We start from the raw sequence: 16,035 nt of genomic DNA on the forward strand, positions 1-16,035 counted from the left end.
CTAAAATTGGTTCCTACTAAAAATTCATCATTCTATCTTTTCCATGTTCCATATTCTTTCATTTAATTTTTGTAAGGGTAAAGTAAGGTGAAATTGAATAAAGTGTAGTTTAAAGTTCTCATGAAAGGTTCAATTATTTTCAATTAGTTTTTTTTCTATAATTTTCTTTTAACCCAAATTAATTTTTATTTTTTACATTTTAGATTTGATTATATAATTTTTTTAAAACTTTTTATTAAATTAATTTATATATATAAAAACTATATGAGGTGGATAGAGATGCGAGGAAGAATGAAAGACACTTAATTGACCGAGGGGAGTTGCAGTTTAGGGTGTGGATATAGGGAAGACTAGTATAACTAATGATTAAGAATTATGAAGAATCATTAGTATCCAATAATAATTTATCATATCATTTCTTAATATAACTCACAAGAATAGGATTAAGGATCAATAATTTGTAACCCCATCATTCATTAATCTCATTGTTATAATTATTAAAATAATAATATATGATGGTTAATTTTGATTTTGATTTTCATTCAATTAAAAATCCATATCTATCTTTGTAGATTTGATCCTTAGATTCATTAATAGTAGGATCAAATTATAGTAACTAGTGATCAAAGCCTTCCAACAAACCATTGGTTTTTTGATAAGAATCTTCTGTAATTTATGTAGGGTGATCTAACATAGAAAATTTATTCTTATGAATTAAAACTTGAAAGCATAATTAAACTATTAAATACATTATCGTTTCTTGTTACTATTTTTTGAAATTTTCACCTTCTTGTTAGCATCTCCAGATCAATCAAGTTAACCAAACATGGGCATGCTTGATTGCTAAGAAAATAAAATAGAAAGATTAAAAAAAAAGAGACCTAAAACTTTATTAAATATTTGCAAGATGGGAGATCAATCTTCTTTTCTATGTTCCATCATTCTCTCCTGTTCTTAAACCTAGAACTAAAAGAGTTTATATGATAAATTCAATAACCTCACATGTGACACATTTCCATTGGCCAGTCATTGTAAAGAAAATTAAAAAACAACCTAAAAATCTTAAAATATTATGAGTTCTAAATAAGTATCATGCATTTCAACTTAGATGGAGGCATTTAAAACTTGTTTTAACATGTTTTATGACTTAAAACTCAATCACCAGTGATTGAATTCAAAATTGAGGTGAGTTCCAAATCAATTTTGAATTCATAAGTGGAGGAAAATTGCTCAATTCAAAATCAAGGTGGTGAGTTTGAAATTCATTGTGAATTTTAAACTCATCCACTGCTAGTTCGCTTCTAATGCGCATAACTTTCTTGTTTCAACTCTGATTTGCACATCGTTTGAAATATTAGACTCCTGACTTCCTAAGCTTTGAAGTTGTATATGACTTACTCAAAATTGACCCTAAGAAATGCTTCAGATTTTATCTTAAATTCAGAGTATGTGTTACTTAGTAGATTTTGAGTTTCAAATTTCTATGTGAGCTTGATTGCATTTACTTCAAACCTCCTCTATTATGGTCGCTTGCCCTCAATCTCATTCCATAACATCCATGACTAGTATTTCATGCCTATAACATCCATTATTAATTTTTGCTTCATAGATTTTTTTTTTTCTAAATTCTGTTTAGTATTTTTTTTTATTTTATATTTTCATAAAATCCAACCCTTGCTATTGTTGTAATTTCCGATATTTTAATCCTTGCTAGTAACTAAAGTAAGAAAGACCATTTTGAAGTTTTCCACTCATGGGCATTCATGTTAAGCATGTGGGTGAGTTAGAAGTGTACTTGGAGATGACGTTTATATTCAAATGTTAAAGTATATGGTGGGATGGAGAAAGATGCAAAGAGAATTGTTTGAACGTGTGACATAGTTTCAAGACACATGACAATCTCTATATTATCCCAACAGTTCTCCAAATCAGGTTTTAATATAACAAAACAAAGTTAATATTACTAAAGGTTCAAATCAAGTTAAGTTTTTGAGGTTTAGTTGTGAAACTTCAAAGAAAACTCAAGCAACAATGAAAGAAAATCAATACCATAAAGATTTAGGATCCTTGAAGATTTGAAGTGACTTAGGATTAATTATAAGATGGTATTTGACTGATGCACTGAAGTCTAAATCATTTTCATGCACTTAGATATTAAATTTAATCATTCCTTAAACTAAAAATGATCATTTTACCAAAGATTTGGATGAATTCTTGTTTTAAATTAAACTAGAGCTAAATTCTTTCTAAACATATCCTAAAAGGTTTTTATAAGCTTAACTTAGGTTGTTGGAAGTTCCAAGCATCAAAATGGGTCTTTTAAGTACTTTATAGTGCAACCGATTAAGGAAGTAAGAAATTGGTTTAACCCATTAAGCTTGATAGGTTGAGGGGTGTCTTTTACACTCTCTCATGTAGTAGTATATTTAATTGATTGCTCTCAATTGGTTAAGAGTCCGAATCCTAATAATCACCTATTAGTGCATTAAATGCATAACAGCTAGTGAACCGGTTAAACTGGTTGCTTAATCGATTGATGCCTATTTGTAGCTTTTAGGGTCCTCAAACTAGAAACCTATAAATTAAATAATTTTAGAACATTTGTTGATAAGAGAACAATTGTATTCATTTGAAAAACATTTTTTTTTCTCATTCAAAACTCTTCCACTAGTGTATTGAAGTTCAAATTAACTTGCAAATCTTTTTGTGCACCTTCAAATCCATCTCAGTTTCTTCTTGTATTGAGAGTTTAACTTGCTACTAAGTTTGAAATCCTTAAATTCTTGCTTGCTACTTCTTGTGAAAGAATTTATTTAAGTGGATTATATACTTGAAGAAGTGGTAAAAGTCTATTGGAATCTTGGAATCAAAGTGTAAAAGGTTTGAAAACTTCAACTACAAAAATCTTGAAGATAATGGAACTCTTACTTGATTAGAAGTTTAAGGAGAAGGTACATAGATGACTTACCAAACCACTATAAAAGAGTTTACATTTCTCTTTTCTCAACTTCTTTATAATATTGTTCTTGTATTATTATATGTTTCTCCACTATCTTGTTTAGTTAATTGTTTTTCAAAAAGGATTTAATACCTAATTCACTATTCCTCTCGGGTGTTTATCTTAATTTAATTAGCTATTTTCATACTATAATTCAATAAAGAGTATCTTGAACATGTTGCACTTATTTTGAAGATACCTGCTTTGTAATTGGTGGAGTTATGATAAAACTTACATGCCAAAAGTTTAACACATGACATGTAATGAGTGGTATATGTATATTCTACAAAACAAGACATCAACGAAACCTAACTCCCCAAATCTTAATTTTTATTTTCATTTTCTATTAATTCTTTTTTTTTTTTTTGGTTTGTACCTAACTTTTAAAATCCCTAAACCCTACTTTTTTGCCAACCTAATTTTTTGGCTTGAAGGTTCTATGCTTTATTTGTAGCAATGATAGTTGGTTTGTCCAAGAAGATGAAACAACAAAGGAAGCTTGGTTTGACGGAAATTAGGATAGCATTGTGGAGATCAAGTTTGGATGAAAAAGACAAGAAGAAGAAATGAATGTGGAAACTATAAATATTAGGCTATGTATTGAATGAAAGATCGTAGCGTTTTTGCACATAAACAATGGTTCGTGTAGTGATTTTTTTTTTTTTTTGGAACGCTATTAGAAATTTTAGAGTTACATTTAGAAGATATGGGAAGAAAAGTAATAATAATGAGACAAAAAAGGAAAAAGGAGATAAACAATTTTTTCGTCTTCCAATCAGGTGTCTTTAGAAGATGTAATTAAGGGAGGAATCTTTATATAAAAGATTCACAAATTATAGATTTTCAAGTTTTAAACAATTTTTTAATAAATTTAAAATTAATACAAAATTTCTTAAGAGTAAATTATTTTAAAAGCTCTATGTTCTTAAAATGAAACTTTTGTAAGCATGGATTTTTAAATATTTTTTTTCTTTGATAATATTCTAATATTTTAAATTTTCATTAAAAGATTTTGAAAAACTTGTTTCTTGACTCTTCTTAAAAGCCAATTTAAGAAACTTCTTTTATACAAAAAGCTAATTGTAAGAATAATAAAAACAAACTTTTTAAGGATTAATGTACAAATTTCTTGTATTCAATTATTATTATTATCTTGAGAACTTTCTAAGGACGAATAAATTAACATTCAATTACAAAAATACTCCACTAGAAGATATATGAACAAGGAAATAGCAAACAAAATATATACAAATTAGGAAAAACAAATAAATTCTCAAATACGCTAAGAAAATGAAAGAAAGAAAATATAACCCTTGTTTTTCTTGATTATTGCAAGGAAGTCAATACCCCGATATTTAGGTTTTTATGGAGAGTTCTAAGAATTTAAGCATAAAAGGTTCCTCGATTATAAAAAAGAAGTTTTTTTTTTTATTTTATTTTATAGTTTTTTACATTTCAAAAAAATGAAAAATAAATTAAAACAAAATCCATAACCACCATTAGATTACATTTAAATATCGTTAGTTAGCGAAGTCTCATTACTCTAAATTTTGATTTAAATCTTAATCCTATTTATTTGTATTTTAATCTCATTTATTTATATCTTAATATTATTTATTTGTATATTAATTTATTGCATTTTTATTTAACAAATCAAATTTCATCGTACAATTTTAACGGTCCAAATAACAATTCCTTAATGTTTTGTAAACCTTTGAATTACAAAGAAATCATAATTATTCTAAGAACCATCTGAAACGGTAAAAGCAAAGTAAATTTTCATTTATTTTGTTGGTAGTCATGGTTAAACATGTCTTAGTTAATCATCCCTGTGAAGGGAAGTAATAATGAATGAACCCGTACCATCCGTATGGGGTAGCCACAAACTGACGGTCCGGATCTGTTCACTTTCTTAAGTTGATCGTATAGGATAATGACGCGTCACTTGAATTGGACAACCGATTTCACTGCAGGGAAGAGACCGGATAGGAACTGATCATTGAAAAAGAAGAAGAAAAAAATAAAAACAAATATCTGACACTTAAAAATGAGCAAATTTCTAAATAGACCATCGTCTCGTACACATTTTAAAAAAAGAGTGGGTGAGAGCTGACTCTATTTTCCCGAGAAAACTGAAACTTTGAATTCCTCTTTGTTTCTCGACGGCATAAATTACGGGTATTAGTTGTTTCTCGTGTTCGCTTCATTTTTATTTTTGAATTTTAATTCCGAGTTTGAGCAAAGAGATTCAAACCCCTTTAATTTGTCTCTGATTTATTTTATTTTATTCAAGTTCTTGTTTCTTGATTCGATGGTTGTATTTTGCTATTTGTTAAATACAATTTCTTTGGTTTAATTGAGATTAATACGGGTTTGACGATTAGGGTTTTGGGTTGGTTGGTTACGTCCCGTTTGGTTGGCGAGAAAACCAAGGGAAAGGAGAGAAAGGAAACGAAAAGAAAACTTTGAATCTTGCGGTTATGTTATTTGGTTAAAATCTGACACTAATTGAACCAAACTGTTATTTTAAGCTCAGTTGAGAGGGGATTTTTGTTTTACCTGTTCCCGAGCAGGGCAAAATACGACCCAAAGCTAGTGCTTCCCTTCCTACCTTGTATCGGCAACCAAACAGCGGGTTGCAGTGATTCGGTCTCCGATGGGCTTGCGAGGTGATTATTGCTTGTGGGTCAGTGTTGTTATTATTCTAGACTTGAGATTCAGTTGAAAATAAGGTATTGCTTTCAATGGTGATCTCCCTCTTGTATTTGGTATCCTTTGCTTCGCATTTAAGCAAGGGTAATGTAAATTTATCAGTTTAGCACGGGTGCTTGATCTTTTCATCTCATTCTGCATATTAGTTTCTTCAAAATTCAACTTTATGCATGTTTTTTATTTTCTTTTTCTCATTTTGGAGGTGTGAGTTTATTCGATTTGTTTTAGGTATGGGACAATTGGTGTTGCAGGTGCTTAATTTCTTACCATCTTTGAGTAGAATTTTATATCCTCTGTGTTTTTTCTACGATGAGAAACTCAATGGTGGTTGTGTGGTCATGGTTCTTGATTGTCAAACACGAGATTTCTGACTTCTTTGTTTGCTCCTTCAGGTAGCACTTGCGCTTTTCTTTCTTCTGTTTTTTGAAAATATATGCTTTGAAACAAGCAGGAAATATGCATCATGTTCTGTGATTTTTCATGGCTTCTAGGGGCATGTTTGGTTATCTATAGGAAATTGAGCAGCTCCAACTATTTTATATAGAATCTAAAATCACAGATTCATTATTAAACCAGGACCACCAAAAACAATTCAAGCCATCACTGCAACTGATGGTATGGATGAGTTCTATGCTTTCCTGAAATACTTTAATTTCAAATTTTTGTTTTAATTTGTGATAGAGGACTGCCAATTTTGGATGTGGCTCCTTTTTCTATGACTTTTTCTTAAAACATAAAACTATATTAAATACAATGAACAATTCAAATTGAATTCCTAAACATATCTTGGTTAAGTGATTCTTTTTAAAGATCTATCTCTCCTTAACACAATCCTTTTGTTGTAAAATTCGAAACTTATGAGTTAAACTGTGGCAGCTTGTTTCTCAGGTAGGAGAAAATTTGTAGACTTGTGAACATATGTTGTATTCCACATTGGAGTCTTGAAGTTGTTGTTTAACATCACGGAAGAGCAAGAGAAAAGATCCATAATTATTGTATGCTTTCATCAATTCTGTTTCAGTGGATTTAAATGGCTGTTTCTTCTCAAGAACCAAGTTGCGAGAGCCAAGCTGATAGGTATCCTTTGCTCATGGAACGGCCAGAAAACTATGAGAATCATGAGCACATTGTTGACATAGTCAGTGCTGGTGATGCTTCCTCGTCAAGCTCATCTGATGAAGATTCTGCTCATGTTTCAAATCCAACCTACCATGAAAATAGACCATTAACTGATGCTTGGGTCCCCATATCTCAATCTTCCCCGTCTTCATCCGATGTATCAGAGTCTAGGAATTCTTCAATCATAACCAGAGCTCATGGGCCAGGGCGTCGTCGCTGGAGTCCGTTTAATTCGGGGTTATGGATTTCCATTGAGATATTTTTCACTACAAGCCTGATTGTTGCATCCATAGTAGTATTGTCCTTGTCAAGAGATGAGAAACCGCAAACTCCGTTGTTTGCTTGGGTTGTGGGTTATGCAGCTGGATGTGCAGCAAGCCTTCCTATTCTTTTCTGGCGTTATCTTCGCCGCAACCATGATGGTGAGCAAGGTTTAAATCATATGCTTCAGGGTTCATCACAAGGAAGTACTACATTGGAATCTAATTCGTACATAACTATCTCATTGACCCGGTCTGCAGCAGAGGAAAATCTCCCAGATGCATCTACAAACACTTGGAATGGTCATACTATGGGTGCTTCAAATGCTAGGTAACCACTTGTTTATTTGTTGGTTGTGGTATATTTTCATCTAATTCTACATTGGTCAATGTCTATTGATTGGGTATAGGGATTTTCCTAGAATTCTATTTTAGCATTCAGTCATTTACCAGAAGTGCTTTGTGCTGTTCTACCCAGTTCATTTGATTACATTAATATGTCAGAAAGAGACTTGAGGCATTAATATGGATTTGAGACATTTCTGGATTTGATGAGAGGTCTAGCTTAAATTTGTTTTAGTTATTGGAGTAGCTCCCAAATTATTAACCATTTCTCTCTAAATTCATTCTCTCATTAAATTCTAACTACCATTTCTTGCACTCAGATGCTTGCAACTCAAAACCATTCTTCAATTGGAATTTATAATAGATCTCTGATGTGTTACATCTAAGTATAACTTCTGAAGAGAGAATACTCACTTCTTCAGAAACAGGTGCATCCTATTTCCTCTCAGTTGGTGGAAATAATACATTGAATCGCAACTGGTCTTAACTAGGCTGCTTTCCTTGTATAAAAGTTTTGGATTAGTTTCAATTTACTATGTCAATAATGTTGATATACATGTGCGTGTATATGTATAGAGTTGTACATATACATGGGCACGAATGCATTTATGTATTAGATATTTTAGTTCTTTAGATGTTTCTTTAAACACTTAATCTGTTTCTTTTTGATACAATGTGTTTTGAATACTTGATTTAAACCCACGATATAAAAAATATGATACATCATGAAACAATTCAGTCAACCCATTGTCCTGAAGATTTTGTGGTTGTATGGACTTGACATATGTATATGCACACACAAATGCCCACATCTTACATGCTTTGCCCAGGTTTGTGTGTGATGTGACAATTTTCATTCTTAATTGGGATCTACGTAGTGTTTGTAAAACTGTGTTTCTATGCATGCTTTGTATTAGAATCTTAATTATGAAAAGATGTAGTTTCCCCGGTAATATCTATTCTTCCCCACAGGCTCAGTGTATTAGCAGACTACTATAAGATGGCCCTGGATTGCTTCTTTGCTGTGTGGTTTGTGGTTGGTAATGTATGGATTTTTGGAGGACACTCCTCTTTTACCGCAGCTCCAAATTTGTACAGGTATTAGTCAATTCTTGCTTACATATTGACCCTTTATTTTCACTCTGCATGAAAATCCAACCTGTTTCTTGGGATTGCTTGCAGGTTATGTATTGTGTTTCTTACCTTTAGCTGTATTGGATACGCTATGCCTTTCATTCTATGTGCAATGATATGCTGCTGCTTGCCTTGTATAATTTCAATTCTTGGCCATGGGGATCTGAGCCAAGTTAGAGGAGCCAGTGCAGAATCTATTAATGCTTTACCAACCTACAAATTCAAGTTGAAGAAAAATGGAAGTGGCAACAGTGGAGAAATTAGTTCTGGAGTTGAAGGTGGGGTTGTGGGAGCGGGAACAGAAAAGGAGCGTGCTATCTCAGGGGAAGATGCTGTAAGTCGTGAGATGCTTGTCTAGGTTTCATATTCTGTAATGTGATTAGGGAAGTGTAGCCTGAAATGCTGCTGCCTTAGGTTATGCATAGCCGGGTATACAAGTCTGTTTTAGGCCTCATCCAGCCCTGATCTGTCCCTACTAATGCCTGACTCGGGACGGAGCAATGATGGGTTTGATGAGCCCTAAATTCTAAAACGAAATGGTGACAATTCTGGAATCTCAATATCCTATACAGGAGCAGGGTGGCAAAGCAATAAGATTTTCTTCCTGTGTTTGTGACCCTGACCCGTACTAGACCTGCATACTTACCATCTTTACTTCAATTATCTTCTTAACAGTTGGGTTTTGATGAACAGGGAATATTTTTAATCTGTGCAGGTTTGTTGCATTTGCTTGACAAGATATGCAGATGATGATGAGCTGAGGGAGCTGCCTTGCTCTCATTTCTTCCATAGTGAGTGTGTGGATAAATGGCTGAAGATCAATGCATCCTGTCCCCTCTGCAAATGCGAGGTTGGTGAGAATACTGGGAGTTTGCCATCTTCATCAAACTCCGCCCAGCAACGATGAAAGATTTATGGGTTAAAACTCCCAATCAAAATTTAATGTGTCTAAGGATGAAAGTATTCTTCTCAAGTTGAAATAACCATTTTTCAACTGATCCCTGTGTTATTGGCCATAAACTGGATCTGGTCTGTACAGCTGAGATTGTCTAGTTTCTATCACAGCCTTGTATGATATACAGAAATTTTCAAAACCTGCCATATTGCTAGTCTCTTGATGGATGAGTAATTCAACAATGAAGGGGGCCTTTGACAAAAGAATTAGCCATTTAAAAATTAAAAATAACTTTTTTTTGGTGAATTTCCCTTTTTTAAGAATGTTTGCCAACATTTATTTTAAATTATTTAAAACTAAAAACTATACCATCAAAGAATCATTCAATTTGTTTAATAATACGATTTGGTTAAATATTTATGACAAGACATAACAACTGAATTTGAAAATTCCCAAGTGTTTTTTTTTTTCAATTTTATTTTATCAAAGAATCTTTTTAATACAATAAACAGTAAAATTATGAAAAAAATTCTATTTAATTTATAAGAAGTATTTTTATTATTTGTAAGGTTGAAATTGAACTCATCTAAAACAAAATATTTTATTGTTAGTTCCTTAAATTAGAATTTTAAAATTTTCTGATTTTAAAATTTTCTGAAAAAGTGGGTGCTGACTTGCTATTGTTAAAATATATGAAAAAAAATCTCAAAATTTTTAAATGTATTATCTTCATCTATTTAAAAATAATTTGAAATATATGTACTTTTAAGTGAGTCATTTAATTATTCCTTAAATTGCTCTTTTTACTTGTTATATTATCAACATCAATTAACAACTAGAGTCTTCCATATAAATATTTCTCTTTCTTTTATATATTATTATTATTATTATTATTTGGGATATTTTTCTTTAAAAGCAAACACCCTGTAAGAAAAGTTAGACTTTTTTTTTTCTCTCTATAAACAAACATCTTACAATAAAAGTGAGATAGTTTGAAGAGTATGGATATTAGAAATAGTGAAACCTGCTAGACTATAGATAAATTTGAGTTTTATTGGAAATAAAATTTATAATTTATCTAAAAGGAAGAGAAATATTTACGTAAAATAACATGACAAATTTATTAAAAATTACATGTATTTCAAATTATTTTTAAATAAATGAAGATGATACTGATTAAAAAAATTTGAGGTTATTTTTTTCAAATATTTTCATATTAGTGAGTTAAAACCCACTTTTCACATTTTCTTATTCATGTCATTATCTATTTATAAAAATACCATATGTTTTACACTTTTTTCCTTCCTAAAATACCCCTATTATATCATTTGTTTTTCTCTTTCCTTAATTTTATAAGTTTCTAAATTATTTTTATCATTCTAACATCACTTCCTCTTATTATTTATTACAATTATTAATATCAAATTTTTATGTGTAACATCTATTTATTTAATACCATAAAACCATTCGATTAAGTCTTCATTACTATTTGTGTAACATCCATTTATTTAATATCACAAACTCATTTAACTTTTATTCTTATTCTAACTATTGATAGATTAAATTGGCACTTATCCTATTTATTTATTTATTTATTTTTCTTTGGATGTATGCCATTTTTTTAATTATCTATTATTTTATATGGAAAATTGATTTTGTATGTTGGTGGGTTCTAAAGAAAAATGTGAGATATCTATTAAATTGATATGGTCTATTGTGACTAACAAAGTAATGAAGATGAATGATTTTAATGACTTTTTTCTTTTAATAATTTTCCTATTATATTTATTATGATTTATTAAATAACAAAAATAAATGGTTTTAATGACTTTCCCCCCCTAAATTTTTCTTATTTTATTTTACTTCTATTCCATTTTTATTAGTTGATAATAATAAGGTTAAAAAAATTTACTTATTAAGTTCTTTTAAAATTGTAACATCTTATTATTATTGCAATTACTAATATAAAATAAATTCACCCACTATATAATATTCATTATAATAATTAATATTTAAATTATTTTGGCCATTATTATTTATTGTAATTATTAATATGAAATTTATGGGAGTAACATTTGTATTATTTTAAAATTTTCTCATCATCTAAGTCTAAAATCTCATAGGAAATTTATTAAAGACCATATGAAGCAAGCAGATTTAGTCAACCTACATTATTCCAACCTCCATTTGACTTAACTTGAGTGAATCAGTTGCAAACCAATCCGTTACCCTGTCCGATTTAGTCTTTCTTAGTTTAATTTTCTTGGTCTTGGTGTATATTAAGGAAATTAATTAAAAGATTCTACATGTTAGCATAAAAAAGAACACAACATGCCAAGTGCCCAACATGCACACACAATCACTGGTACGAGGATTTGGGAGCATTCGCACTACTTTTGTCTTGAGGAATTTGGGCATTTAGGGATAGTGATAAGTTCTTTTAATTGACATGATTATCAAAACTCTTGATCATTGGGAGCTCGTTTTATAGTGATTATAATAATTATTTTTAGTTTTTTTAACGTTTAAAAATAACTCTTTTGATAAAAAAAATTTAGTGTTAAAAAATTTAAAAACACTTTCTAAAATGACTGTTAAAGGGACTCTAATTTGCCCTAATATACCGACATATCAACAATATGTTTGCTTTGGGGTAATGCTAAGGGGATTAATTTTGTTGAAACAAGGGTATATTTTTATAGTAATGGAAATGAATTGAAGCTACCTCTATGTTAATGGTAGAACTTAATTAATAATCTGAATTTGCCTATGTGAAAGTCTATTATAAAAGATTTTCGCACCATAAGATCTATTAGACACTCTTGAATATAAAGAAGGGGCTTAAGGATATATACTTTTAACCGTGAATAGAAGAAGATGAACAAGATTTAAAGAAGGCAATTGCTTGTAATAAACTAGCACAACTTCTTACCATGTGGCAAATGAAACTAGTGTATGCCATTATCTCTCTTAGAAGTTGAAGTCAATATTAAAACAGATCGTTGGTAAGAAAATGTTTTTGCTAAAGAAGTTAGTGAATATGAAGTTAAAAAAAGGAAATTTGGTAGCTGATTACTTGAATGTGTTTCAAAGCATAATAAATTAGTTAATTACCGTGAAAATTGCACTTGATATCAAAATGCAAGCCTCTTTATTGTTATGCTCACTAACATGGTTTTAAAAACCGGATTGGACTAGCTAGTCACGGTTCCGATTCGATCAAATGAATTGGACAGGAATATGGTTGAACCGGAATCGGACCGGTTGAACTGACGGTTCGACTGGTGATTCGGATGAATCAGCCAGTTCTCTTTGAATCGGCCAGTTCTCTTTGAATCAGCCAGTTCTCTTTGAACTGGACGGTTCAACCATTTTTTTAAGCATCAAAATGACATCGTTTTGATGACTATTAAAATATCTTTTTTACCCCCTACCCCCAACCAACTCACCCCTGTAGCGCCCTAGCTCCAGTAGCAGTTGCCGACGCTTGCGCTTGCCTTGTCCACATAGCAAACCACTCTTTCCACCCTCCCCCAGCTCTTTCTCTTGTAGATTAAACTTCCATTTTTATTTTTATTTTAAATTTAATTTTTATGTTTTATATTTAATGTCTTAATTTTTTATTATAAATTTAATGTCATGTTTAATATTTTAATATTTATGATTTTTTTTTTCATTTTTTATTTATTTATTGCACATTGATATTTTAATTTATTGAAAATTTTGTTGATTTTCAAATGAAATTCTAAATTTTAAATTTTAAATAAATATTTGATTTAAAAGTAAATTATTTATTAATTTTACTAATATATAAAATATATATTTATGATGTCACCGATTTGACCATGGTTTAATCGCCGATTCGACTAATGAATCATGAACAAGTAACTTTTTTGGTTTAATGACCGGTTTGATTTTGAAAACATTGGTTTTAAGTAATACAAAATTCCTAGAAATTGTGAAGAATAAAGTGTTTAATGACGTTGCAAAATTCCTAGAAATATCTTTATTGCTTGTAAAATAATACATAATTATATTCAAAAAAAAATTTAATCATACACTTTTCAATTTTTTGTTGGAAAAATTTTATATGGGCTAATATTAATTGAATAATTTATATTTGCAAAAAAAAAGGGTTAATGAATAGACTATTATATAATGGGCTCAATTAGCTAGTGATCGTATTTGGATTGAGTTTTGCATCTTTTGAGTAGAAGCTCGGTTGAGTGGCAAGTGTAGGCTATGAGTCTCATTGAAGCTCATTATGGGAGGGCCCAATGAAAACCCAATATTGAGTTATGCTAAGTCCCCTCTCTAATCTGAATAAAGAGTTTTTCTGTTTTCTCATAAAGTCACCATAGTTGTTATCAAGATCATTGAGAGGACGACTTGGTTGCAACAATCAATCACTTATTTTTTTCTGATGACTCAAACAGATATATTCTTTATAGTGATTTTTTATTGTTAGTATTCTTTAATCATGTATGATTAATTTATATGATTATGTAAATATTCTACATTTTTAGCTCTTGTAATTTAAGAGTAATTTTTTTTTTTAATTAAGCATTGATTCACCAATTAGATTGCATTTTATAATCTTCTCATTCCATCACAAAGATCATCACAGGACAGATCAACTGATCAACTGTTCTTATTTTATTATCTTATGAAAGTAGAAAGGGAACAAACTGGAAAACCCCAAATCAATTACCTACTACTAGTGTTCCCTCTCCAAACTCCTAACTTTGCCTCCTCAGGTGAGCCATGAAGGATCAATTGGCAGTTGAGATGAACATCCATGCAATTGAAGCCATTATCATCAGCAAGCTTCCACTCCCAAACGACTTCAACTTTCCTCCACCATTGCTCGTTGGAGTTGCCTTTGAGTCCGCACTTGAGCTGGACCCAGAGGAGGAGGAGGAGGAAGATGAAGTTGAAGTTGAAGCTGGTGGAGAATCTGTGGAGGACTCTGCACTTGAATCTGCTTCTTTAAAGATCTTCGCGTCTGCTGAATCTGGTGGAAGGCTCAGTAAAGCTGTGAACAACACAGACCAACAAGACATAATAATACATCTGGTGTGTTAATTCAAACTTCAAAGACAAGCAATACTTATTCAAAGATTTTGGGATAGGAGAAATTACTTGGGCAATCAGAGACTTTGGCATCGATGTTGCAGGCGGAAGGCATTTGAAGTGCCAAAGTGGTGTTGACAGGGAGGCCCAGAGAGGGATCAGTGCTCTCTTTGATGAGAACGCACAGGCACTTAGGCTTGCTGCTCTTCACTTTCTGGGTGTCTTGGCAGCACTGCTGCGTCGGCTTCTTTGCAGTGCCACTCACAAACGGAATGCAAGCAGCAAGGTTTGTGAGCTGGTCCGCGCAATCCTTCTCGTCGTCCTCCATGGTTCCCATGGATCCCACCACCAACAAACCCACCACAAAGCTAAACACCATCACCTTCTTGCTTCTCCCCATTTTGTTTTTGCCCCCTTGTATACCTTCTCCCTCCCACTCTCTTTGAGGCGGTTGGCTCCCCTTTGTGGGCTTGCATGGGTATTTATAGGGTTAGTTAAGTTAGGTACTTATGAAATTCTAGAGGCTATATGTAGACATATTGATAAGAGTGGTGTGGTGATTGATGAGGGATACAGCAACTTGATGTCCCAGCTGGTTAATGTATACCACGATCGCCTCGTGAAAACTGGGTGGTCCAACTGGGGATTTTCCTGCTGAGTCAACTAGGACACTGTATAGAGCATAAGTCAAGTCTTCCATGTTCTATCCTCAGAGGTTTCAATAATTCACCGGGTATTCAAATTTTGTTCATAATTTTTCTGAAATCACAGCTTTTTAAAACTGAAAACTTGGTTTGGGATTCCGGGACTCCAGCTGGAGTCCCATGGTTTGGGATTTGTTTTCCCCTATTTTTTGGGGGGTGGGGGGTAATTTGAGAAAGGAAGAAGGTTGTCATTCAATGCAAATTTGGATATGGATATGGAGAATGGCAATGGCAGATGACTCATTCAGTTCAGGCTTTGAGAAAAGGAATTCCATCTTCCAAGGAAAATCAGAACGAAATTCAATTCTTGTTTGGTGGTTATATTCCCAATGAAATTCCCATTTATTTCTCATGTCTCACTTGTAATTGTTCTACCTCCTGTCCTGCTACCTCTGAAAATTGGGATTCATCGACCATATTGCATGCATTGCACGTATTAAATGATGATCATATCATCAAAGTTCATCTGCACTCATTAGCGTTGAAATTGAGGTTCAACAAATATGATTATGCGATAATTTAGCAAATTTATTCATGAAAGCATTACCGTCTACTACAATGGAGAAATTAAAATACAATATCAAAATACGACAATTCAAAGATCTTAAAATAAAGTATTTAAGAGAGTATAATCATACTAAAACGATGAAGTGTATATTTACACGGATATTAGTGTATTATACTTTTTTTTTTTGGTCAAAATAGTTAATGAAATAGTGTAACTAGGAATATCATTTTTTTTTTTTTGGAGGCACCAGATTTTTTACCAGAGGACTAGTAAGGTTTAATAATGAA

At 31.6% G+C, this 16,035-nt stretch overlaps 2 protein-coding genes across 15 annotated transcripts; one reads left to right on the top strand and one right to left on the bottom strand.

Annotated features, from left to right (window-relative positions):
* The first annotated feature begins 5,067 nt into the window (after window positions 1–5,067).
* LOC117924592 (E3 ubiquitin-protein ligase At4g11680-like) lies at window positions 5,068–9,697 on the top strand. Of its 14 annotated transcripts, XM_034843256.1 has the most exons (6): window positions 5,068–5,176; window positions 5,572–5,730; window positions 6,587–7,420; window positions 8,407–8,532; window positions 8,617–8,902; window positions 9,284–9,697. In XM_034843256.1, exons 3-6 carry the CDS (start codon window positions 6,741–6,743, stop codon window positions 9,473–9,475), a joined length of 1,284 nt encoding a protein of 427 aa, XP_034699147.1. In that variant the 5' UTR covers window positions 5,068–5,176; window positions 5,572–5,730; window positions 6,587–6,740; the 3' UTR covers window positions 9,476–9,697. The 14 variants fall into 14 exon arrangements, with proteins under 14 accessions (XP_034699147.1, XP_034699148.1, XP_034699151.1 ...); XM_034843257.1 differs by lacking the exon at window positions 5,572–5,730; XM_034843260.1 differs by lacking the exon at window positions 5,572–5,730 and having other exon boundaries at window positions 6,599–7,420.
* A 4,392-nt stretch (window positions 9,698–14,089) lies between these two features.
* LOC117924593 (protein YLS3-like) lies at window positions 14,090–15,103 on the bottom strand. The gene is made up of 2 exons (XM_034843268.1): window positions 14,606–15,103; window positions 14,090–14,498 (listed from the first exon to the last, which is right to left on the bottom strand). Exons 1-2 carry the CDS (start codon window positions 14,934–14,936, stop codon window positions 14,236–14,238), a joined length of 594 nt encoding a protein of 197 aa, XP_034699159.1. The 5' UTR covers window positions 14,937–15,103; the 3' UTR covers window positions 14,090–14,235.
* Between the last annotated feature and the right edge of the window lie 932 nt (window positions 15,104–16,035).

This window comes from Vitis riparia, chromosome 11, assembly GCF_004353265.1.
Source record: "Vitis riparia cultivar Riparia Gloire de Montpellier isolate 1030 chromosome 11, EGFV_Vit.rip_1.0, whole genome shotgun sequence".
In the NCBI taxonomy this organism is placed as follows: domain Eukaryota; kingdom Viridiplantae; phylum Streptophyta; class Magnoliopsida; order Vitales; family Vitaceae; genus Vitis; species Vitis riparia.

Coding starts and splice junctions, on each gene's coding strand:
- LOC117924592 (XM_034843256.1), top strand. CDS start 6,741: ATGGCTGTTTCTTCTCAAGAACCAAGTTGCGAGAGCCAAGCTGATAGG. Junction 7,421..8,406: donor ATGGGTGCTTCAAATGCTAG/GTAACCACTTGT, acceptor TCTTCCCCACAG/GCTCAGTGTATTAGCAGACT. Junction 8,533..8,616: donor GCAGCTCCAAATTTGTACAG/GTATTAGTCAAT, acceptor GATTGCTTGCAG/GTTATGTATTGTGTTTCTTA.
- LOC117924593 (XM_034843268.1), bottom strand. CDS start 14,936: ATGGGGAGAAGCAAGAAGGTGATGGTGTTTAGCTTTGTGGTGGGTTTG. Junction 14,499..14,605: donor CAAAGTCTCTGATTGCCCAA/GTAATTTCTCCT, acceptor TGTTGTTCACAG/CTTTACTGAGCCTTCCACCA.